The 24,562-nt window shown below is 40.9% G+C and overlaps 2 protein-coding genes across 4 annotated transcripts in view; one reads left to right on the plus strand and one right to left on the minus strand.

Annotated features, from left to right (window-relative positions):
- ZNF24 (zinc finger protein 24) overlaps positions 1 to 24,562 on the plus strand; it is a 54,382-nt gene that overhangs the window by 22,001 nt on the left and 7,819 nt on the right. The gene's annotated exons all lie outside the window — the stretch shown is intronic.
- On the minus strand, positions 3,473 to 23,234 carry LOC109577755 (zinc finger protein 271). Of its 3 annotated transcripts, XM_019986537.2 has the most exons (3): positions 15,358 to 15,656; positions 14,649 to 14,872; positions 3,473 to 6,634 (listed from the first exon to the last, which is right to left on the minus strand). In XM_019986537.2, the coding sequence occupies exon 3, from the start codon at positions 6,603 to 6,605 to the stop codon at positions 4,635 to 4,637; it is 1,971 nt and encodes a 656-aa protein (XP_019842096.1). In that variant the 5' UTR covers positions 6,606 to 6,634; positions 14,649 to 14,872; positions 15,358 to 15,656; the 3' UTR covers positions 3,473 to 4,634. The 3 variants fall into 3 exon arrangements, with proteins under 3 accessions (XP_019842096.1, XP_019842099.1, XP_019842098.1); XM_019986540.2 differs by lacking the exons at positions 14,649 to 14,872; positions 15,358 to 15,656 and adding an exon at positions 22,733 to 23,234; XM_019986539.2 differs by lacking the exons at positions 14,649 to 14,872; positions 15,358 to 15,656 and adding an exon at positions 15,663 to 15,798.

Below are 24,562 nucleotides of genomic sequence, written 5' to 3' on the forward strand. Positions count from 1 at the left end.
CTTCCTTCCTTTCTTAATGGCTATCCTAACAGGTATAGAATGATATCTCACTGAGGTTTTGGTCTGCATTTCCCTAATGATTAGTGATACTGAGTATCTTTTTATGTGCTTTTTGACCATTTTTATAACATCTTTGGAGAAATGTCTATTCAAGCCATTTGATCAGTTAAAAAATGTGGTTAATTATTGTTGAGTTGTAGGGGTTCTTTATATAGTCTGAATATTAATCCCTTATCTGTAAATCTATGGCTGTTTCATGTTGATGTTTGATAGAAATGAATACAATACTGTAAAGCAATTATCTTTCAATTAAAAATAAGAAAAATTTTAAAAATCTATCTGTATACAATTTGCAAATATTTTCTCCAATTCTATGGATTTCCTTTTTCATTCTGATAATAGTATCCTTTGATAAATACGTTTTAAGTTTTGATGAAATCCACTTAATTCTTTTATTTCCTCTTATGTTGTCATATCCAAGAAATCACTGACAAATCCAATTTCCTCCATGTTTTCTTCTAAGAGTTTTGTAGTTTTAGCTCCTATGTTTAGGTGTTTGATCCATTTTGAGTTAATTTTTGTACACGGTGTAAGGCAAGGGTCCAAATTCATTCTTTTGTTCGTCAATATGCATTTTTCCCAATGTCGTTTATCAAGAAAACTGTCTTTTTACACATTGAATGGTCTTGACACCCTTGTTGAAAATCATTTGACTGTTTATGGGAGGGTTTATCTCTGGGCTCTCTATACTATTCCATTGGTCTATGCATTTGTCTTTATGCCAGTACCACACTGTTTCTATTACTGTAGTTAAGTTTTGAAATCAGGAAGTGTGGGACTTCCAACTTTGTTCTTCCTCGAGGTTGTTTTGGCTATTGAGGGCTCCTTGATATTCCATGTGAGCTTTAGGATGGATTTTTCTGGGTCTGAAAAAATTGTTGTTGGGGTTTTGATAGGGATTTCACTGAATCTGTAGATTTCTTTGGGTAGTATTTACTACTCTCTATTATTTAATGTATTTAACACTATGGAGTTTCTTCATTTGTTGGTGTCTAATTTCTTCCAGAATGTTTTGTAGCTTTTAGTGTATAAGTTTTTTGTTTCCTTGGTTAATTTTATTATTTAATGTACTTAATACCATGGGATGGCTCTTCATTTATTGGTGTTACTTTCTTTCATATGTTTTGTAGCTTTTAGCATGTCTTTTGTTTCCTTGTTTAAGTGTATTCTTAAGTATTTTATTCTTTTTGATGCCACTGTAAATGGGATTGCTTTTTTTCAGGTTGTTTATTGTTAGTGTATAAAAACACAACTGATTTTTGCATGTTGATTTTTGTACCCTACAACTATGCTAAATTGATTTCGGTTCTAACAAGTTGTATGTGTGAGACTTTAAGGATTTTCTGTATGTAAGATCATGTTATCTACAAAGAGATATCATTTTAATCCCTCCTTTATTTTTCTTGCTAGTTTCTGTGGCTAGGAGTTCCAATGCTATATTAACATGGCAAAAGCAGGCACTCTTATTCCTCTCAGAGGAAACGTTTTCAGGTTTTCACCACTGAGTATATGTTAACTATGAGTTTTATATGTATGGCCTTTATTATTGTCCAGGTATTATTCCGAGATTGTTGACTGTGTGGGTTAAGTCATGAAAAGGTGTTAAATTTTGTTAAAGAAAATTTTTTTTGCATCAACTGAGATGATCATGTGGTTTTTTACCCTTTACTCTGGTAATATGATGCATTACATTGATTGATTTTCGTACGTTGAACCATCCTGGCATGTCAGAAATAAATTCCACTTGGTCTTGGTGTATAATCCTGTTAATGTGCTATTGAATTCTGTTTGGTAATATTCTGTTGAGGGTTTTTGCATCAATATTTATAGGAGATATTGATCTGTAGTTTTCTTGTAGTATCTTTGTCTGGCTTGGATATCAGGTTGATTCTGGCCTCATAAAATGAGCTTGAAAACATTCCCTCCTGTTTTTTGAAGGAGTTTGAGGTGGATTGGTGTTTCTTCTTTAAATGTTTGGTAGAATTCAACAGTGGAACCATCTGGTTCTGAGCTTTTCTGTGTCGGGGATCTCCTTACTAGCTATGGTTATATTCAGATTTCCTATTTTTGATGATTCAATTGGTAAGTGTGTGATTCAGACTGCGATAGTGGACATCTGAATCTTCCAGTGTCCTTTGGTTAGATTTCTTGGCCTTTTGTCTTGCCAGCTTGAGAATCAGCAAATGCCAGGGGAATCAACTGGCATAAAATAGCGGGCCTCATTCTGTTCCCCTTCCCTTTTTATTTTATATACTTCACTATTGTTTAAATTTTTACAATAAGTAGTGTTATTTTTTTAACTCAGAAATGACCTAGTGACCAAGTAGATTTAGAACACTGGGGGAGAATGAGGGATGTAGGTTGGCTACCAGTTATTTTATCTGGATGGCAAGGTGTTTAGTAAGGAATTCAGGAGGATATCATGAGTGTGTCAAGTTTATGAAATTTAAGTTTACCTGCAGGACACTAGATAGTAATGTGTAGTAAGCAGTTGGCTCTTAGTGTTTATCCTCAGGAAAAATAGCTAACCTTCAGATATAAATTTTATCATTGTATTTTTCTTAACTTTTAAAATTCCCCCCAGACAATAATCGATAATATGATTTCCCCCTCCTACTCACGTCTCACTTCACCCCTACTCACTTCTCAACCTATCACCATGCCTATGCCATTTAGCTCCTCTACTTCTGGACCTCATGATTGTATTTCTAGACTTCCAAAATGGTTTTCCTTTCTGCTCGCTCTTTCTTTTTAGACTTTTCTGAAAGCAAGATGATGATCATGCCATTCCCTGATTCATAGATCTTAACAGCTTTCCACTGCCTTGAGAACAATATGCAGAAATATGAAATCTATTCCAACCATACCTACCACTTTTGTTTTACAGATGACACCAAACTCCAGAAAGTTGAAGTGTCTGCTTATTTAGCATCACACTTAACCATCTTTTCTCCTACTTCATTTTAATTTCCACTTTATTCTTACTCTTTTAAGTACATGTTTCAGTCATTATTTTCCTAAACACTTAAGCACAAGGGCATCGTTCTTTCTTCAGTAGCACTCACTGCAGTGTCTGACACTGAATATTTGTTGAATTAGTGACTAAGCACCATACTCTACATCATTTCTTGTATTTTCTCACTTCTGTGCCTTTCTTGACTATTCCCTCCCTGCCCATATGCCTCTACTCCCATCCTTCAAAACTCAAATCTTGGGAACTCCACAAAGCTTTTCCTCTCTTTCCAATCACAATGAACCCTATCTCCTTGGAGCTCTTATAAGCATCTTATCTACCTTAATGATTCTATTGAGCCATGTTTTATGCATGTGTCAGCCTTTATCACCATACAATTCATGATTTCTGGGGACAGTGTATTCTTTGTGTATACTAGAAAACCTAAAAAAAAATGTCTTGCACATAATAATTTAACAATGTGTATTAAAATATTAATTGGATGATCATGGGGGATAGTCAAAGTAAATAACAGCAGAATTTTAACAAATGGTTAATACCAGAAAGACAGGTTTTCTTACTTTTAAAAAACTATTTTTCAGTTGAAAATATCAAGTATACATAGCCTATTATCAGTATGTATGTCAGAAATCAACAAACAAAACCAAGTCTGATGAATGTTGCCATTAAAAAAAGATCAATAGATCTTTTTACTTGTAGACAGAATATGCTGTATGAATTAGTCATGAAGGTTATTACTTTAGCTAACATTTTGTTCAATCTATAGATGACAGGATAAACATAGTAGTAATCTTCATACTTTAACATATGGAATTTAAAACAATTATTTCATATATTCAGAAGCTGCAATTAAATGGTAGTGTTGAAATAATTTCAAACCTCTAAAGTTTATGGATGGGCTGAATTATTAAGAGGAAAACAAATTCATGTTTGCTGTGAACATTACAGAAACTTGAAAACTCATGCTCACTAGGAAGAACAAAACTTGGCCACACCAAAAAAAAAACTTTCAGAAAATGGGGCACTAGAGTTTTGTAGTTAACAAGTTTAATACCAGAATAGCATAGCATGTTCACACGCAGGGACTTTAATAGCTAGCATTAGCATAATGTAGAACTCTCCAGCTGTCAGGAGATAAGTGGTATGCCAATTAGCAGAGTGAATGACAAGATAAGGGAAGGGTTTAAGTTTTCCCTACATTCTCTAAAATAACTTCTCTGCAACTGGTGATCTGGGCTCACTAAAGGTGTGAGATTATAACACTAATACATTTCTTTTTGAGCTCTGATTACACATGCCACCACACTGATTTTTACAATATCTGGTAACATTCTGCATTGTTAGACATTTCTTTTAATGATAGAAACCTTCCTCTTGTGGACTGTATTTGATTAAAAGACTAGAGCTTTTCTTACATTACAGCAGAAATTTTTTTCCATTGTTGCTGACATTCAGTAAATTTTCTTCACATTAAAGATTTTCCCTCTACCCACAGGATTCATTCTCAGAATTTTTCTTTAGTAATGTCTGAGCTCTGAGTTAAACTTTTCATTACAAAAATTGAATTACTATGTTTTCTCTCTAGTGTCTGTGTGTTTTTTTAATGTAGCGTGACAGCTGAACATTGATTAAAACCTTTTTCATAATCAATAGCATTCCTAAGATTTTTTTCTGGCAGCGCATCTCTAGTACTGAATAAAGTTGGGGTATACACTAAAGGTTTTCCCACATTCAAAGTGTCTTCCCCAGAATGAATTTTCTCATGATGATTAAGATCAGAGAGCTGGCTAAAACTTCTATTGCATTGAACGCACCTGTGGGGTTTCTCTCTCATGTGGATTCTCTGGTGTTCAGTAAGATCAGTGGATGTGCTGAAGGCTTTTCTACACACATCACATTTATATGGATTTTCATTCGTGTGGATTCTTTGATGGTTAATGAGATCAGAGCGCCGACTAAAGCCTTTGCCACATTGACCACATGGGTATGGTTTCTCCCCAGTATGGATCCTCTGATGTAGGACAAGAGCTGAACACTGACTGAAAGCCTTCCCACACTCATTACATTTATATGGTTTTTCCCCAGTGTGGATCCTCTGGTGCTTGATAAGGTCTGAGTTCTGACTGAAACTTTTGCTGCACTGTGTGCATGCATATGGTTTTTCTCCAGTGTGAATTCTCTGATGAAGAATAAGGTCAGAACTCTGACTGAAAGCTCTCTCACAACAATCACAATGATAGGGTTTTTCTCCAGAGTGTACTCTCTGATGTTTAATGAGGTCTGAGCTTTGACTAAAACTTTTATTGCACTGATTACATGTGTACGGTTTCTCTCCAGTGTGTATTCTTTGATGTTTCACAAGGTCTGAACGACGACTAAAACTTTTTGTACAATCACTGCATGGATAGGGTTTCTCTCCAGTGTGGATTCTCTGATGCAGAATAAGGTTTGAGCTTTGACTAAAGGTTTTCCCACATTCATCACACTCATAGGGTTTCTCACCTGTATGAATTCTATAATGTTTAATAAGGTCTGATCTTCGACTAAACGTTTTACTGCACTGGTTACAGGGGTAAGGCTTCTCCCCAGTGTGAATCCGTTGATGATTAATAAGATCTGAAAGTCTACTGAAGGTTTTGCTACACTGATTACATGGATAGGGTTTCTCTCCAGTGTGAATTCTCTGATGCAGAATAAGAACTGAGCTCTGATTAAAAGCTTTCCCACATTCATTACATTTATAGGGTTTCTCTCCAGTGTGGATCCTTCGATGTTTAATAAGGTCTGAGTTCTGACTGAAACTTTTGTTACACTGATTACATCGATATGGTTTCTCTCCAGTGTGGATTCGCTGATGTAGAATAAGATCTGAGCTCTGACTGAAGGCTTTTCCACACACATCGCATTTATATGGTTTCTCACCAGTGTGGATTCTTTGATGTTTTATAACATCAGAACTCTGACTAAAATGCTTGTTACACAGGCTACATGTATAAGGCTTCTCTCCAGTATGGATTCTCTGATGTTTAATCAGGTCTGAGCGCTGGCTAAAACTTTTACTACAATGACCGCATTGATAGGGTTTTTCTCCTGTATGGATTCTCTGATGTATAATAAGATCAGAGCTCTGACTGAAGGCTTTCCCACATTCATCACATTTGTAAGGTTTTTCACCAGTGTGGACTCTTTGATGTTTAATAAGGTCTGAGCTCCGACTGAAACTTTTAATGCACCAGTTACAAGGATAGGGCTTCTCCCCAGTATGAATTCTCTGATGCAGAACCAGGGCTGAGCTCACATTAAAGGCCTTTCCACACTGATCACATTCATAGGGTTTCTCCCAGTGGGTTCTTCGATGCCTAATAAGGCCTGTACTACAAGCAAAGCTTTGCCCACATTCATCACAGTTGTGCTGTCTTCTTTTAAAGAGGTTCTGATCCTTTTCACTGAATTTATCCCCAAGTCCAAAGAATTCTCTGCATTCAGGATCTTGGAGAACATCATTTCTGGGGTTGCCAGACTCTTCAGTCAATGGTTCAATTTTTGCTGTAATTTCCTCCTTGGAAGCCATCTCTCCAACACTGGACTTAGTCACACCATCTAAAACAGTAAACAAAATATAGATGGAAGATGTTCTCCATACTGTAAGAAATTTTAAGGTGAAAAAGATTAGTATTTTCCTATGAAATGTCACAGTACAGGAGTGCTCCAAAACACTGAAAATTAATAAATAATGAATAACTGTTTATTAAAGTGGCTTCTCAGATATGTTCTGTATATGTTTGTCACAAGAAGAGATCTGAGAATACTGAAATCTAATTACAGTAATTAGCAAAGTTTGACTATTTAGAGCTAATACATAAGCAACTTACTGATATATGTAAAGTAGGCAGTATGAATGAAAACTTCAGTGAGGGAGTTGGAAGGAGGTAAAAGGGAAAAAGAGAAGGAGGAGGCAGTGGCAGCTGTCACTGTGAGTGTATACCAACAAGACTGGTCATGTGCTGTCCAGGGGAAAGAAAGAAGCATCAAGCCCAGGAATGGTTAGGAAAGAAGCCTGAATTTCCAAAAATAGGTCTATGTAGTCCTCTACCTCTTTTGTCTTGATTATTAGAAGAAAGTGACGAGGAAAACATGATCCTTTTGAGAATAGCTATATTCAATGACCAAACTTCCTTACTAAGGTGTGTAAACCAGAAAAAGATTAGGGAGGTAGGATCAGAAATCTCTTTTGAGTTGATTTTTTAGGAAGTTATTCCTATGCTCAACAATACCAGATGTCTGTAATGGTAGAGAACATGAGAGCTCCACCGAAATTCTTGAGACTATCAGCCCATTCTTAAGAGGTGTTTACTATAAAAGGTACATCACTGTCAGACTGCAAATGGTCTGTAGAGCTAAAAACATGACAGAGGTTAATTTCAAGGGCTAAAATCCAAAATCCCAAGCCTCCAAGTGGAGGTTTATCCTCCTTGCCACAGGCAAAGAGTACTGGAAAAAGTGAAGTATTGGGGTAAATCTAAATGGGCATGAGTGTCTCATGGAGTTTACAGTATATACATAGAATTAAAATATATGGAAAAAATAGCATAAGAGGAGGAAGGTAAATGGAACCAAAATATTACAAGGTCTTTGGATTATCCTAGAAATAGTAACGGAGAAGGCAATGGCAACCCACTCCAGCATTCTTGCCTGAAAAATCCCATGGACGGAGGAGCCTGGTAGGCTGCAGTCCATGGGGTCGCTAAGAGTCAGGCACGACTAAGCGACTTCACTTTCACTTTTCACTTTCATACATTGGAGAAGGAAATGGCAACCCACTCCAGTATTCTTGCCTGGAGAATCCCAGGGACAGAGGAGCCTAGTGGGCTGCCGTCTATGGGATCACACAGAGTCGGACACGACTGAAGCGACTTAGCAGCAGCAGCAGCAACAGAAATAGTAAACTAAGATAAACTATAATAAATTAAATATGTATGTTGTGATTTCTAAGGCAGCCTTTTTCAAACAGGGTTCCACAAGAAAATATTATGAATGACTATTTTCTTAATTCTTCCAAAGAGAGCTAGTACATCAATAGATGTATAGGAGAAACATTAATATGTTACTTACAGTGAATGCTTTAGAGCATTTTGGCTTAATTCTGTCACAGAATCACATTTGAGAAAGCCTATGAGGTGAAAGCTATAAGGTGACAGGTAAGTAACAATACAAGGATGTATAAACAATAAGCTGATAGAGAAAAAAACGGAAAAGCAAAAAACTTGATAACATAAATAAATCAGGCACATGAAGAGAAAAAAGAAAAACAAAAAAGAAACAAAAGATGGGGTAAAATAAAAACAAAAAAATAAGATGGTACATTTAAATCCTAACATCAGGTATGTTACATGTAAATTAACTACTTTAATAAGAAAAGCTAATAGCTAACGTCATACTTAATGGTTAAACATTACATGGTTTTCTCCTGGGAAGAAGGGAGGAAAACAAGAACATGTTATCACTTTTATTCAACACTGTATAACTTCTATTCACTATTCATAGACAATGCAATATACCATGAAAAATAAATGAGATATACAAGAAAGAAGTCAAACTGTATTACAGATTATGCAATCATGTATACAGAAAATCCTAAAGTGTCTTTAAAAAGTTACTAGAACTTGTAAAAGGTTTTACTGCAATACACAAAACCTGATTGCATTTCTGTATACTAGCAATGAACAACTAGAACCTATAGTTAAAAAGATTTTATCAGGTGCACTAAAAAATGAAATACTAAGAAGCAAATTCAACAAGGTATGTGCAATATCTGCATAATGAAAACTACAAAACATTGCTAAGAGAAATTAAAGACTTAGAAATATATACCATCATCTACAGACAGGAAGATTTTATATTGTTAAGATGATAAATTCTTCCCAAAGTGATCTGTGGATTCAATGCAACCTCAATGAAATTCTTAGCAGGCCTTTTTGTAGAAACTGACAAACTAATTCTAAACTCTGTGTAGAAAGTCAGAGAAAGGTCTAAACAATTTTGAAAAAGAGCAAAACTGGACAGCTTATACTACTTGATTACAAGCTTTACTACAAAGCCATAGTAATCAAGGCTGTGAGATAGACATATCATTAAGTGAATAGAACAGAATCTATAAACAGATCTAAATATGTACATACAAATGACATTTAACAAAGTTGCCAAGATAATTCAATGGTGAAAAAGTAGCTTCTTTACTACTTGATTACAAGCTTTACTACAAAGCCATAGTAATCAAGGCTGTGAAATAGACATATTCATTAACTGAATAGAACAGAATCTATAAACAGATCTAAATATGTAGGTACAAATGACATTTAACAAAGTTGCCAAGATAATTCAGTGGTGAAAAAGTAGCTCTTTTCAAAAACAAGTGTTACAAGTGGATATCATAATAACCAAAATTAACTCTGACTCTATTCTTTACCTATTAAGCCACCAGGGAAGCCCTTCCTTATATTATACACAAAAATTAACTAGAGGGGCTTCCCTGGTGGCTCAGTGGTAAAGAATGTGCCTGCCAATGCAGGAGACACAGGTTCAATCCCTGATCCAGGAAGATCCCATATGCCACAGAGCAACTAAGCCTGTGCACCACAACTACTGAAACCTGTATGCCTACACCCCATACTCCACAGCAAGAGAAGCCATGGGAATGAGAAGCCCACGCAACGTAACTAGAGAGTAGCTCCCGCTCACCGTAACCAGAGAAAAGGCTGTGCAGCAACGAAAACCCAGCATAGCCAAAAATAAATAAATAAAATTATTTTAAAAATTAACTAGAAATGTAATATAAACCATCGCAAGGAGATCCAACCAGTCCATTCTGAAGGAGATCAGCCCTGGGATTTCTTTGGAAGGAATGATGCTAAAGCTAAAACTCCAGTACTTTGGCCACCTCATGCAGAGTTGACTCATTGGAAAAGACTCTGATGCTGGGAGGGATTGGGGCCAGGAGGAGAAGGGGACGACAGAGGATGAGATGGCTGGATGGCATCACTGACTCAATGGATGTGAGTCTGAGTGAACTCCAGGAGTTAGTGATGGACAGGGAGGCCTGGCTTGCTGCGATTCATGGGGTCGCAAAGAGTCGGACACAACTGAGCGACTGAACTGAACTGAACTGAAATATAAAACCTAAAGCTGTAAGACTTGTAGAAGCAAAGTAAAGCATAGATGACCAAAATACATACATATAACTAAGAAAATACATTTGTGTTGTTTATGCCACCCACTCTATGGTTTTGGTATGGCATCCCTAGCAGCAAATACAGCATGTGTTTGAACTTTATACATTTATGGAATCATACCACATATATTTTATGACTGTTTTTTTTGCTCAACATTATGTTTGGAAGATTCACCCACAGTGCATTCATGTTCACTGCTATAATGTGATATATACCACAAGTGATCTGTCCATTCTTCTTCAATGGGTAAGAATATTTTGCTATTTCAAACAATGCTGATATGAATATGCTAGTACGTCTATCTCAGTATACATATACAAGTGTTTCTCTTGGTTATATAAATTTAGGATCAGAATTGTTGGGTCTTCTTCAACTAGATTTTTCCTAAGTGGTTAAGCCACTTCACACTTTGCTCAGGTGTGCGTAGTTCACATAGTGCTATATTCTAAGCAACATCAAGTCTAGTCCTTTTTTAACTCATTGCAAGCAGGCTTTTATCTCTGTAAGTCCACCAAAACCATACTTATTGAAGCCCCTTATATGCTCTATCTTAACAAATCCAATGGTCAATTTTCAGTCTTATTCTTGATTTATTTGACATAGTTGCTTACTCTCTTAAATCATTTGCTTTCTTTATGCTAACTTACTTTTCTCCTATTCTCCATATAATGGTTAGAGTGATCTTTACATGTTATCTTGTGTAAAGAGCTCCACTGGTTTCCCATTTCACTGGGAATAACTTATGATCTCGTCCCTTTTTTTCTCTCTGCCCTCATTTCATTCTACACCACCCCTATCACCTGTCTAGCCCAGGCTTGCTCTGTTCCTGCTGTATTTGTGGGGCTCTGACTTTTGCTATTCCCTCTTCCTGGAAGACTCTTCTCTGTCACATGGCTTATTCTCTCACTTTGGTTATACCTCTAACCAATTCTTACCACCTCAGAGAGGCATAATGCTTGGTGGGCCTGCATTTTCTAGGGAACAGATACCATAGTAAATGAGCTGAAGTAACCAATCTAAGTAATGTGTAAGGTTGCTACTTTTGAGAGAGACTCAGTACTCTTGCCTGGAGAATTCCATGGAGAGAGAAGCCTGGTGGGTTACAGTGCATGGAGTCACAGAGTCGGACATGACTGAGTGACTAACAGGAGAATAAAAAAAGGTTCTACAGTAGGACCATGTTGCGATGCAAGCTGTCCTGTCACATGACTTCATTAACCAGGATAACCAATGGTACTGGAAGTGTCAGGAGCAGTCATGGGTGCTGTATGGAGACTCTTTGAAAGCCTCTGTAAGAGAACCACAGTGAAGGGACTTCCCTGGTGGTCTAGTGACTAAGACTCCATGCTCCCAATTCAGGGAGTCTGGGTTCGATCCCTGGTCAGGGAACTAGATCCCACATGCTGCAACTAAGAGCTGGCATGCCACAACTAAAGATCCCCCATGTCGCAACTAAGACCTGGCACAGCCAAATAAAAAAAAATAAATATTAAAAAAAGAGAGAACATAGTGAAGTAAGGCCATACTTCCTTCTACCAACAATTTTCTAAGTGAAAAGCAGATCTTGGCTTGCTCTTGAGCACTATTAGAGACTTAATGCTTGACCATAGGGTACCAAATAACTATTACAAAGTGACCACTGTGTACCAGTTGTTATTTGATCCATCAATTCATAGAACTGAACATATAAACCAGTATTCCATCATAAAAGCAAATCTGAAAGACAAGTAAATTCCATGCGCTAGTGGCTCAGATTCCCATTCCTGTTCCTATTGCTCCACTACCACGCCTCCTCAACCTATATTCATGGTCCCATGGGAGTTCCCTATTACCAGTTAACACAGGAGGAAAATGCAGAGATGGGTCTGCCCAGTGTATGGGCACCAGCTTATACCTCTACTCAGAGGTTGCCTCAAACACGCTGGTAAAGGCAAATCCTTCCAGTGGGCAGAATTTCAGGTATATACCTGGTTGTCTACTTTCCATGTCTACTTAGGTAACATAGCCTAAGATACATGTATTGACAATTCACGGGTAGTAACTAATGGGTTATCTGATTGCTCATTGTTGTTTAGTCACCAAGTTGTGTCCAACTCTTTGCGACCCCATGGACTGTAGCCTGCCAGGTTCCTCTGTCCATGGAGTTTCCCAGGCAAGAATACTGGAGTGGGTTGCCATTTCCTTCTCTAGGGGATCTTCCTGACACAGGGATCAAACCCGCATGTCCTGCATTGGCAGGCAGATTCTTTACTGGTGAGCCACCAGGGAAGCCCATCTGATTACTTAGGTACCTGGGAAGAATAAGACTGAGCAAGATGAGAAATAAAGATTCTGGAGGAAAAGTATGAGGATGAACCAAAGCAGGAACCACTACTAAGTTAGTGGCCCATGTGAATCCTACCAAAGGGCATTTTCTGTGGAGAAGCCTCTCAATCAGATGGACACGGCAATCCATATTATGATATCAATCAGCCTTTTTACCAATGCAGTGTTTGCCCAACGGATTCATGCACAAAGTGGTCACGGCAGCACAGATGGAGGCTATATAAGGGCTCAACAATACGGACCTCCACTTATGAAGGTTGATATGCCTAGAATAATTTCTATGTGCCCAAGAGGCCAACTGCTAAGGCCCTAATAAGGTACCATTCTCTAGAGAGAAAGCAGGTAGCCACTTGGGGACAGATTCACTATACCTAACCCCTTTTATTATGGAGAGGGCAACCATTTGTTTTCAAAGGACTATATACACAGTCCAGATAAAAATGTACATTGACTTAAGAGAATGCTGTATTTCTTATCACAGTATTCTATATAGTATTATCGCCAAAGGAGTTATTTTACAGGGAAGGAAGTTCAGCAGTGAGTTCATACACATATAACTCATGGGCCTTATCATATGTCCCACCATCTACATTTAAGTGGATGATGATAATGGTGGAATGATTAAAAGAAGGTTCAGTTATGGTACCAGCTGGGCAACAACACCTTGATAACTTTGCGGTTCTGTCATATGGGATGCAATATATGCAATAAACTACAGGATGATAAACAGCGCTATATATTCCCCATGGCCATAATACATGGATATAGGAGCCAAGGGCAGAAGAGAAAGTAATAATGTCTCTAACTCTATACCTCATAATTCACTTACATTATTTTTGCTTCGTATTCCTACAATCTTGGGCTTGGTGGGTTTAAATTCTGATTCTCAAAGGAAAAATACTTCTACCATGGGACAAAGTCATAATTTTATTAAATTTGAAGTTGAGACTGTTTCCTGCTTCTGTATTTTGGGCTCCTCAAACTGCCAAACCAGCAGGCAGAGATGGGGTCACTCTGCTGGCCAGAATGACTGATACCAATTACCAGTGGGGAAATGGTTGCTGCTACTGGAACTCAGAGGACTTCACGGGGGTGCCCATTAGTTCTCTCATGTCTATAGGCCCTGTCAATGGTACACCAAAGGAACCTGAAAGAGACAGGGTCACCAAGGACTTATATCATCTAGGAAAGAAGGTTTATGTTATTTGACTAGATAAAGAACTCTGTGCCACTGAGATGCTGGCAGAAGGTAAGGGCAATGTGGAATGGGTGACAGAAGATAGTTCTATCAGCTTAGACTTTGTGTAGGCTCTTCTCCATCCCTTGTTGATTTCTATAATCCTTCCCGGCCTCTTCATGAAATCTGAATTATCCAGTTTGAATGAGCCATCTGTTTCCTGCCAGAATTCTGATACATTCTCCATAACCATTATCAGTATCTGATACTATACTGTGAAAGTTAAGTGAAAGTGAAAGTCGCTCAGTCCTGTCCAGCTGTTTGCGACCCCATGGACTATACGGTCCATGGAATTCTCCAGGCCAGAATACTGGAGTGGGTAGCCTTTCCCTTCTCTAGGGGATCTCCCCAACCCAGGGATCGAACCCAGGTCTCCAGCACTGCAGGTGAATTCTTTACCAGCTGAGCCACAACGGATAGTATACTGTATATTTATATATTTCCTTTCCCTGCAACTAGAATGTAAACTCCCTGAGGGCAAAGGCTTCTTTGATTAGTTCACAGGTAGTATCCCCCGGGGAAATACAGAATACTGACAGCTTGGTGGTAAGGTGATTATAATGGGAAAAATGGAGGAGAGGAAGGAATGCCAGGAGAATTTACAATATGTAAATTTACATATGCAAGAATGTACAATAAAGCCAGGAGCTCAGAACACAAAACAATGTTTTTTCTTTTGTGAAAAAAGAGATAGTACTGCCTAATACAGGGAAGGGCATTGGCAATGAGAAATACCAACAGCACCGGAAGATACTAACATAGTAAGGTAACCCCAAACCGCCCCCTCCCCCAACCATTAAAAAAGATACACACTGCTTCTCACCTGACAGGTGTTTTTAAGACTCATAACTGAACTGAGTCTCCATAGACAGCAACTGGACATGACATCTCAGGGAGCAACTGAAGAATTACCATTTCCTCAGTGAGCTTTTCTTGTTCACATAGAAGTCTGGGGCCTGGAGGCAACTGGGCACCATTGGACTTGGAAGGGAATCATTGCAGAGACTGAAGATATAATTTCTGAGACTAGACCAGCAAAAACATCCTCTGGATATAAAAGACGTTAAGGAGAAAGTAAAATCTTATTTAACTTTCAAGTGCTTTTCTTTCAAATTTACTATGCTTCCTCCCTCATCATCCAGCAGACAGGGTTAGTTAGGGAGGTCCCTTTTGGACTTCTTTCCATATAGGTTACCACAGAACATTAAGGAGAGTTTGCTGAGCTATACAGTACGTTCTCATCACACCTACTTTTTTTTATTAGTTATCTATTTTACACAGTGTATCAACAGTGTATACCACCCGTCTTGGACATGTAGTCTCCATTCCAAGTCTAGAGATTTTAAAAAAATAATCCGGGGGTTAATGCTACCAAACTAAGGATATAATGGGAAACATAAGGCAGGGAAGGGAACTTCAGAATTCTGCCCTAGCGGTTAGCTCTATGTTATTCGCTGCCCTTCCTACACCCAAATGACACTACTGAGACATCTATCATCATCTGTTCCTCCCTCCTGTTCTCACACTCACACCTTCGTCGGCTGATTCGTGCGGCTGCATCCAAGCTTCTGGATTCCACTTGCTTCCAAAGTTTCTAATGTTCATTCAGTAGAACCCAAGCCGGTCAACGACTGGCCGGGTACCCAAAGCACACCAGGCCAAGCACCGACCAGCTTGCTCCCAGTGCCCAGGAGCCGAGCCTGGGAGCCACGGCGGCAGCCTCGACTCCCTATAGACTCAAGGAACCGTACACGGTTCCCTGGCGGCGCTGCGAGGCCGCTGGGCAGCCCAGATCGCCCGAGTTCCTCTGCCATCCGTGAGCCGACATCACCCATACCTTGATGTGTTCTCCAGGTCGTCGTCAAGCCTCCCACCCGGTAAACCCGCCATCGCGCTGTCCGCTCTAGGAATCTGGGAGGCTTGCTTAGCTCTATGGCCCGAGGCCTCGCACGCGCGCACGCGCGAGGCGGGAGCGGCGAGGTGGGGTGGGGTGGGGTGGGGGCGGGGAGTTGCCGAGATTTAACCCCTGAACATCCGCGGAACTGGCCTCAGGTAGGGCCCTGTCTGCCAGTTCCTGGCGTAAATGTCGGAAATCATCTTTCGAGAGAGCTCTCTGGGGCAGGGTAGATTTTCTGACTACATAATGAGCTCTTCCTTAACTATCTTTCTCCTTTGTTAATGTCTCCCCACCCACTCCACACCCAGTCTCGAGTCCCCAAATCTGTCAATCAGATACACACGGTAAGCTTCCAGTCTTTCTTCCTGTCTCTCAGGTTTCCCTCCACCCCAGAACACTGACATGCCTCTATTAAAATTGATTGCTGGGCCCCATCCCATCTTCCGACTCAGTAGGTCTGCCGTGGGGGCGCAGGTTCTCAGGTGATCCTGGGGCCACACTTTGAGAGCTGCTGCCTTAAAAATAGTGCTCAGGAATTCATCCCTGACTTGCTAGAAAGCTGGATTTGCATCTACTTTGCTGTTAAGAAAGGCCATGGCTGTCTCTTTCTAAACTGTTTGCTTGCCAATACACTCCTCCTTGTGGCTGAAGGATCAGGGTGAGAAGGACCTGAAAGGGGGCGGGAGAGGGCATCAGGGTAGGAAAGGATATTGCTGTGTCCGTGGAAATATCTTGGGAAGTAAGGGTGAGGGCAGGAGGAGGAGGGGATATAGAAATAGGAAATAATAGAATTACTGAGACCGGTAAGACACGTGAGTTAAGATGTCAGAAGAAAAGGTATAGGTTTGGGGAAACGGTGGTTGGCTGAAGTGATGATTGAGGTAGAGGAAGAGGACTTTGTCTTTCACCCCTAGAACCTGTTCCAATTAATGAAATCTTAGGGATGTGAACGAGACCCTGATGAAATGTAAGAAACATTATGTAAGAGCAAATGTAAGGACTCCTTTTTTGGGTCCAGCACTTCCAAGTAGGGAGTGCAGATGCTTTAAAAAAAAAAAAACACAGTGAGGTATAACAGGCATACAATAATCAGCAAATATTTAAAGTATACAATTTGGTGAGTTTTGTCCTATGTATACAACCATCACCATAATGAAAATTATGAACATATTCCCAAAAGTTTCCTACTTCCCTTGGTAATCCCTCCCTTTGTTGCCACAGCCCCCAACCACTATTCTGCTTTCTGTTATTATAGTTAACATTTTCTAGAGTTATTTACGTGGACTCAAACAGAATGCACTCTTTTTTGCACTCAAACTTCTTTCACTAAGCATTATTATTTTGAGATTTAGCTATATTGCTGTATCAGCAGCCCACTCCTCCTTTTTGTTGCTGAATGATATACCATTGGATGTACACACCACAGTTTGTTTATCCATTCACCAGTTGATAGGCATTTGGGTTATCTATAGTTTTTTTCACTATTAGGAATAAAGGGGCCATGAACATTTGCACACAGGTCTTTGTATGGACACAATCTCTTCCAGGCATCCTAGACTTGGTATCATCAATCTCAGAACTCCAGCTTCTGGTCATTTCCCAGTTTGAAAGCCACAACTACATTTTTAGGTGTTTGTTCAGCACCCCATTTCTAGTACCACAAACTGAGTGGCTTAACCCAATAAAAATGTATTCTGTCACAGTCTGGAGCTTAAAACCCCAAATCAAAGGTGTTAGCAAGGGCCATGATCCTCTGAAGGCTCTAGGGAAGGACTGGTTCCACCCCAGTCTCCTAACTTAAGGTGGTTGCTGGCATTCCTTGGCCGTGTCATGCAGCATTCAGGATTTTAGTCCCCTGACCAGGAATGGAAGCCATGCCCCCTGCAGTGGAAGGGCAGAGTCAACCAGCAGACGGCCAGGGAAGTCCTAGTCCTTGGCCTTCTCTCCCTATAGAGATTGTTGGTAGAAATATGGACATTAACGGTGACTCTGGCAAGGGCTCAGAGGAAATGAAAAGCTCAGAAGCGGAATCCTCTGTCATCCTAGAGAATACATATATTGTCATGAACAGAGTTTTGCTAGAGATAACGAGCATTAAAAATACTTCTGGTGGGGGCAAAATCTCTGGTGGTCCATCCGTTAGGACTTGTCACTTTCACAGCTGAGGCCTGGGGTTCAATCCCTGGTCTGGGAACTAAGATCTCACAAGCCATGTGGCGTGGCCAAAAAAAAAAAAAAAAACCCCCAAACAAACAAACATAAAAACTTCTGGTGACATCTCAGAAATGAAGAAAACATTATTGGAAGCTGGAGAAAAAGGTGATACTTTTTATAAAGTAGCAGGAACTTGACTGAATCATATTCTGCTGTTGGACAGAAAATAGAACTTGTAAGTGATGAGCTTGGATAGTTAACTGAGGATATTATCAAGCAAAAGGTGTAAAGTATAGATGGATGATTTTCTCTTGCTGATTACAGTAAAAATCTGAGAGGAAAGAGATAAATTGAAAAGGAGTCAGTACTCAAAGATCTGGAAGATTCTCAGCTTACACAGATCGAATGCTCCAGAGACAAGGCCTTCAGTGTAGCTGGACAACCTTTCGGTGAAGAGGTTAGATGGGTGATTCATGGACCCAATCAACCATCTCAACAGAAACCAGGAATAGAAAGGGGGTTATCCATAGGAAGGATCCATGGAAGAGCCTTGTATCCAGTTGTGTGTATCCCTCTGATATCCAAAGAAGACCAATATGGTTCTCACCAGAAACACTGCTAGCTTGGATTGAATTTGATAGAGACAGGACAAAATAAAGACTGTCAGACTTTTGGGATTCTACTGGGATTCTACACACAGACAATGGAGTGCCCAGGGGGTGGGTCCACTACTGAGGGTTGAGACACCAAGGCCACCTCAACTGAGAGCAGCTCCAAGGCCAATGGGACCTGTGCAGCCCAGAGACTGCAGTTGATAGGGATTCCACTGGCCCAGTAGCTCAGCTGGTAACTCAGCTGGTAAAGACTCCCTGATAGCTCAGCTGCTAAAGAGTCTGCCTGCAATGCAGGAGACCCCTGTTCGATTCCCAGGTTGGGAAGATCTGCTGGAGAAGGGATAGGCTCCCCACTCCAGTATTCTTGGGCTTCCCTGTGGGCTTAGTTGGTAAAGAATACACCTACAGTGTGAGAGACCTGGGTTCAGTCCCTGGGTTGGAAGATCCCCTGGAGTAGGGAAAGGCTATCCAGTCCAGTATTCTGGCTTGGAGAATTCCATGGACTGTATAGTCCATGGACTCGTAAAGAGTTGGACACAACTGAGCAACTTACTTCTCTTCACTTCCACTGGCCCAGAGAGCATTCCAAGCTACAGAGTAATTTGGAAACTCTAAGATATTTGGAAATTAAACAACCCATATCTAAATAGCCTATAATTCAAAGAAATCACAAGAGAAATTATGTTTCATACTGAATGAAAATGAAATGCAACATTTAAAATTTTGTAGGGTATAGCTACAGCAGTGCTTAAGAGGAAATTTTTTTAGCTTTGAAATGTCTATCTTAGAAAGGAAAACCTCGTATCAGTAATCTAAGCTTCCATCTTGAGAAACTTGAATGTCAAGAGCAAACTTAGCCAAAAGAAGCAGACGGAAGGAAGTAATGAGTCGCGTAGTAATTAATAAAACCGAAAGCAGAAAAAAAAAAAAAAATCAAACCAAGGGACTTTTCAAGTGGTTCAGTGGTTAAGACTGCACTCCCAAAGCAGAGGGCCCAAGTCCCATCCCTGGTCAGGCAACTAGATCCCTCGCCCGGTAACTGAAGATCCTGCTCCATAAAGAGCGTGTGTGCCACAACTAAGACCTGGCGCAGGTGCTACCTGCTCCCCCCAAAATTGGTATTTTTGTTAGTATATAGCTGGCCTTTACTAGGTCAACTAAAGAAAAAAGAGAGATTAACAAAAGCCAAGAAGAAGGGACATCACTACTAACCCTATAAAAATTTCCCTCATTCCTCAGTTGGTAAAGAATCTGCCTGCAATGCAGCAGACCTGAGTTCGATTCCTGGGTTGGGAAGATCCCCCGGAGAAGGAAATGGCAATCTACTCCAGTATTCTTGCCTGGAAAATCCCATGGACAGAGAAGCCTGGTGGGTTACAGTCCATGGGGTTCCAAGAGTCGGACACGACTTAGCAACTAAACCCAACCAGGGATTATTATAAACAACTTTATGCAAACACATTATACAACATAAGTGAAATGGACAAACTACTTAGAATTATATAAATTACTAAAACTGAAAAAGAAAAACAATAAATGTATGAAAAGTAAAGAAATTGAGATCATAATAAAAATTTTTCTAACAAGGAAAAGCACAGGCCTAGATGGTTTCACAAGTGAAATCTATCAAACAGTTTAAGAATATTGAAAGTCACATCCGAGTCTTTGGGACCCCATGGACTATACAGTCCATGGAATTCTCCGGACCAGAATACTAGAGTGGGTAGTCTTTCCCTTCTCCAGGGGATCTTCCCAACCCAAGGATCGAACAAGGGTTTCCTGCATTGTAGGTAGATTCTTTACCAGCTGAGCCATAAAGGAAACCCAAGAATACTGGAGTGAGTAGCCTATCCTTTGTCCAGTGGATCTTCCTGACCCAGGAATCGAACTGGGGTCTCCTGTGTTGCAGGTGGATTCTTTACCAACTGAGCTATCAGGGAAGTGAATATTAATCCTTCACAATCTCTCCCAGAAAATAAAAGGGGCCATTAATTACTTTGATACCAAAGTGAGACAAAGATATCACAGGAAAAGAAACTACAGATGAATATCTCTAACAATATGGACACAAATATTCTCAATCAAATATAAGTAAATTAAATCCATTAATACAGTAAAAATTATACATCATGATCAAGTGGAATTTATCTTAGCAATACAAGGTTAGCTTAACATCCAAAAATAATGTATTTAGAGAGTTAAATACTTCACTCTCAATAATGTTCACTAATAATAGAATGTCTGAGTATTGGCATAATCACACAATATATTCTTACTAGAAATTAGAATGTACAGTATACATCTACAGAAAGCAATATGAATTTCACACACAGTGTTGAATGAAGGCTGAATTAAGAGAGCACATATTGAGTTCCATTTACATAAAGTACAAAAATAGGCAAGACTAACCTATCATGTTAAGGGTTTAGTGTATGTATGCTATGCTGTCGCTCAGTCGTGTCCAACTCTTTGCAACCCCATGGACTGTAGCCTGCCAGGCTCCTCTGTCCATGGGAATTCTCCAGGCAAGAATACTAGAGTGGGTTGCCATGCCCTCCTCTAGGGGAGTTTCTATCTTTTAGGGCCAGAGGAGGGTAGTGGCTTGATGAGACTGCAGTAGGCACTTCTGAGGATGGATAATATTGTTTCTTCATCTGAGTGCTAGTAACACAAGTGTGTTCAGTTTGTGACAATTCAGTAAACAGTGCACTTATTTACTTATAAAATGAGCATCACCTACTGATACTACTTGGTTGGTCTACATTCAGAGCATGACAACATAGACTAAATGTACCATTTTTTATTATAGTGTTTCATCTTACTTCCTGAGACCTATCCAGTCTTATTCTCTCCCCATCAACTAGTCCTCTATTCTTCTATTTTCAATTTTTCTCCCCACTCACTCTTTATCTTTATTCTACAAATATAATTAGGTCTCTAATCTCCTTAGAAAACAAACTCCTTAAAATTCTGTTGCCTCGACCAACGAGTTTCCTCTTTTTCCTTCCTGCATTATCACATTTCTTGAAAGGAATCATTATCTATTCTCAGGGCCTTACCATACACTTCTTAACCCCAGGCAAGGACATTCCATAGGTAACATCTCTCTGGCCCTTCTTCTGCCCTTCGCCTTAATTCTAGCATCACCTTAGTTAGCATCTTCTCCAGCTCTCTGTAGCATCTCCTAGTCACTTCTTCCCTCTCCTGAGAGCTCTCCTGGCTTTTATGATGTTTGAACTAGCTGGGCCCAGCTTCCCTGAGAAGCTCCTTTTCTCTACCAGCTCTACCCTTTCATTCCCTCAGATACTAGTATTTTATAATTCCTTGTTTCTTTTTCCACAAGATCTCCCTTGGTAAAGTTTCTTCCCTATCTTTAGTCATATTTTCGGATACTCGCAAATCTTGCTGAGTTTACATTTTTAACCGCCTGTCCTCTTTCATCTCTTTTGTCCTTTAATCCTGTCTACAAAGCACTGTCAGATACTGCCCCAGAATTACAATTCTGGCCATGTCACATGTAAATGGCCTGCACCGCTAACTAAATGCTTTCCTGATTCCTTAGCAGGGCATTTGAAACTCTCCAAACCTGATCCCAATCCATCCCTTAACCTAGGATCCACCCAACCAAGATGCTGGGCTAATTCCCCAGCGGGCCCTGAGCTTCCCACCGCTGTGCTCTCGCTCCTGCCGCTACCTACGAAACACTGCACTCCTAAATCTCCATTTTACTCCGTCTGCGGCAAGGCTCAGCTTGAGTACCGCAGTCTTTGAGAAAATTAGTGACCTTCTACTGCTGGATCCCGGATCCCAAGCCCTTGCAGTCGACGGTGGGGTGTTTCTGCACTTTACACTCTCGCCACGCTGGGGTAAGACCCCTTCTCCCACTCTCCGCCCTGTAGCTTCGAGAACTGTCCTTGCAGACAGCGTGTTCGCGGTGTGCGAATGTAATCTGGTCCTCTGCCCCAGATTTACAGATGGTCGGTTCTATTTTTATCTCCTTGATGCTACACTAAGCTCTATCGCTATTTCTATTTTCCTCTTACAGTCTCCCGTCAACTGTTTTCGACCTGGGGCGGTCCCCACCAGGTCCCACCCAGAGACCCCTCCTTCTCCCGGTCCCCTCAATGGTCCTCTGAACCCCGCCGCGGCCCCGCCACAGAGCTGCAGTCCTCCGGGCGGCCTAGAGGGGAGTGCCGCCCCCCACTTCCGGCGCGCGCCGCCCGAGGTCATTCTGCCCCTCACCTGGGGTCAGTCCCCGCCGCCCGCGCAGCGAAGGGTGAGTGAGGCGGTGCGGCCCCGCGGCTCCGGGGCCCCGGGTGCTTCCCAAAATGCCGCTGTCCGGCCTCGGCCTGCCTAGGCCCCAGGCAGAGCATGCGGTTCTACTAAGTGGCCGCCCCTCAACGGTACCGTCTGGCCGCTCGCCCTTCCGTCGGTCGGCGCATCAGTCCGTCGGTCATTCTTTCATGCTTTCATGTTTATCCGCTTGCGGTTCATCCACCTGCCTTTGCATCCCCGGACTCCGGGAGCACTAACCGGGTGCTTCCTGTGTGCCTGGCCGCTGACGGAGGAGTCACAGGGGCACAGATGGAATCCTTCCTCCCATTTCACTCGCCCAGAGTTCATTCTTGTGTCCTATCTCAGCCATCCTTCTTGACTTCCCCAGTCTAGGTTAGATTTATAGGTTAGATTTTTTTTTTAAACGAGCCACTCTCAGAGCACTTTGTACTCTCCCCCTTGTAGTTCTTTCACAATTAAATCAGGTAATTCCGTGCTTTTTTTTCCCCCCTCTTTTTTTAAACATCTGCCTCTCCCCACTGTTTTTCAGTCCCTGGTGGCTCAGTGGTAAGGGCTTCCCAGGTGGGGCAGTGGTAAGGACTCCATCTGCCAATGCATGAGGTGCAAGAGATGCTGGTTCCATCCCTGGGTTGGGAAGATCCCCTGGAGAAGGAAATCCCATGGATAGAGGAGGCTGGGGGGCTACAGTCCATGGGAGGGGTGGGGGCGGGGGCTGGTCACAGGAGTTGGCAAAAGTCAGACACGACTTAGCAACACAACAACCACAATTGTCTTGTTTGTAACTCTTTCAGTGACAATTGTCTTGTTTGTAACTCTTTCAGTGCCTGCCCAGTGCCTGCACAAAGTAGGAACTCAATAAATGTTAGAGAAATGTATGAAAACACAGGCTTTCCTCAAAAGTGCAGTTGGTTTAGTGGAGAAGGCAGATGTGAAAGGGCAGTTCATCAAGGTACCCATCTAAGAGTATGGACTCTGGTGTCAGACCATTTGGTTTCAAAACAATCCAGACTACTTACTAGCCTTGTGACCTGAGACAAAGTACATAACATCTCTGTTTTTCTTCTGTAAAACTGTAGAATATAGGGTGCTATAAAGATGAATGAAGACACTTAGAACAGGTAGCTGATGCTTGACACTACAATGAAAGCTCAGTTAGTGTTTTCTGTTACAGTTTAAGCAGACAAGGTAGATACTTTATACTGCAGTAGACAGGAATGTCCAAAAGTGGCCTGGACTTCCTTGGGTGTCTTGGACTAAGAGCTGCCTGGGACCAGGATCTCGTCTCCCAGAGGTGCTTCCGGCCTGCACCTGGGTCCCTTAGACAACTCCATAAACAGCTGACACTTAAATTCACACTTCTGGTCCAAAGCAGTCGACTTATGCCCCTTGGTGACAAAGCTGCTTTCTCATATTTACACAGTAAGAATGTAGAAGGAGCAGTCCCTTGAATTACCTTCCGTAAATTCCCTGGTGGTTCAGTACAGGGGGTATGGATTGGATCCCTGGTCAGGGAACTAAAGCCCTGCATGCTGCACACAGCCGGAAAAAACACAAAAAACAAAAGCCCAAAATGAAAGGAGAGAGAAGGAAAAAAAAACACACACCAGAATTCCTTTCTATGGGATAATGGGAGAATCAGGGTACATGTGCTCTTTTTACTCACCACTCAGTAAGTTTCCCCAATAAAGCCTATTCTGTAACCCATGCCTTCTGACGTGAAATTTGCGTTTCCCTTATCCACTATGTTGAGTGCTGTATGCACGATGTGTTGAGAAT

This window comes from Bos indicus, chromosome 24 (assembly GCF_029378745.1).
Source record: "Bos indicus isolate NIAB-ARS_2022 breed Sahiwal x Tharparkar chromosome 24, NIAB-ARS_B.indTharparkar_mat_pri_1.0, whole genome shotgun sequence".
NCBI classification, from domain to species: domain Eukaryota; kingdom Metazoa; phylum Chordata; class Mammalia; order Artiodactyla; family Bovidae; genus Bos; species Bos indicus.

Coding starts and splice junctions, on each gene's coding strand:
- LOC109577755 (XM_019986540.2), bottom strand. CDS start 6,605: ATGGCTTCCAAGGAGGAAATTACAGCAAAAATTGAACCATTGACTGAA.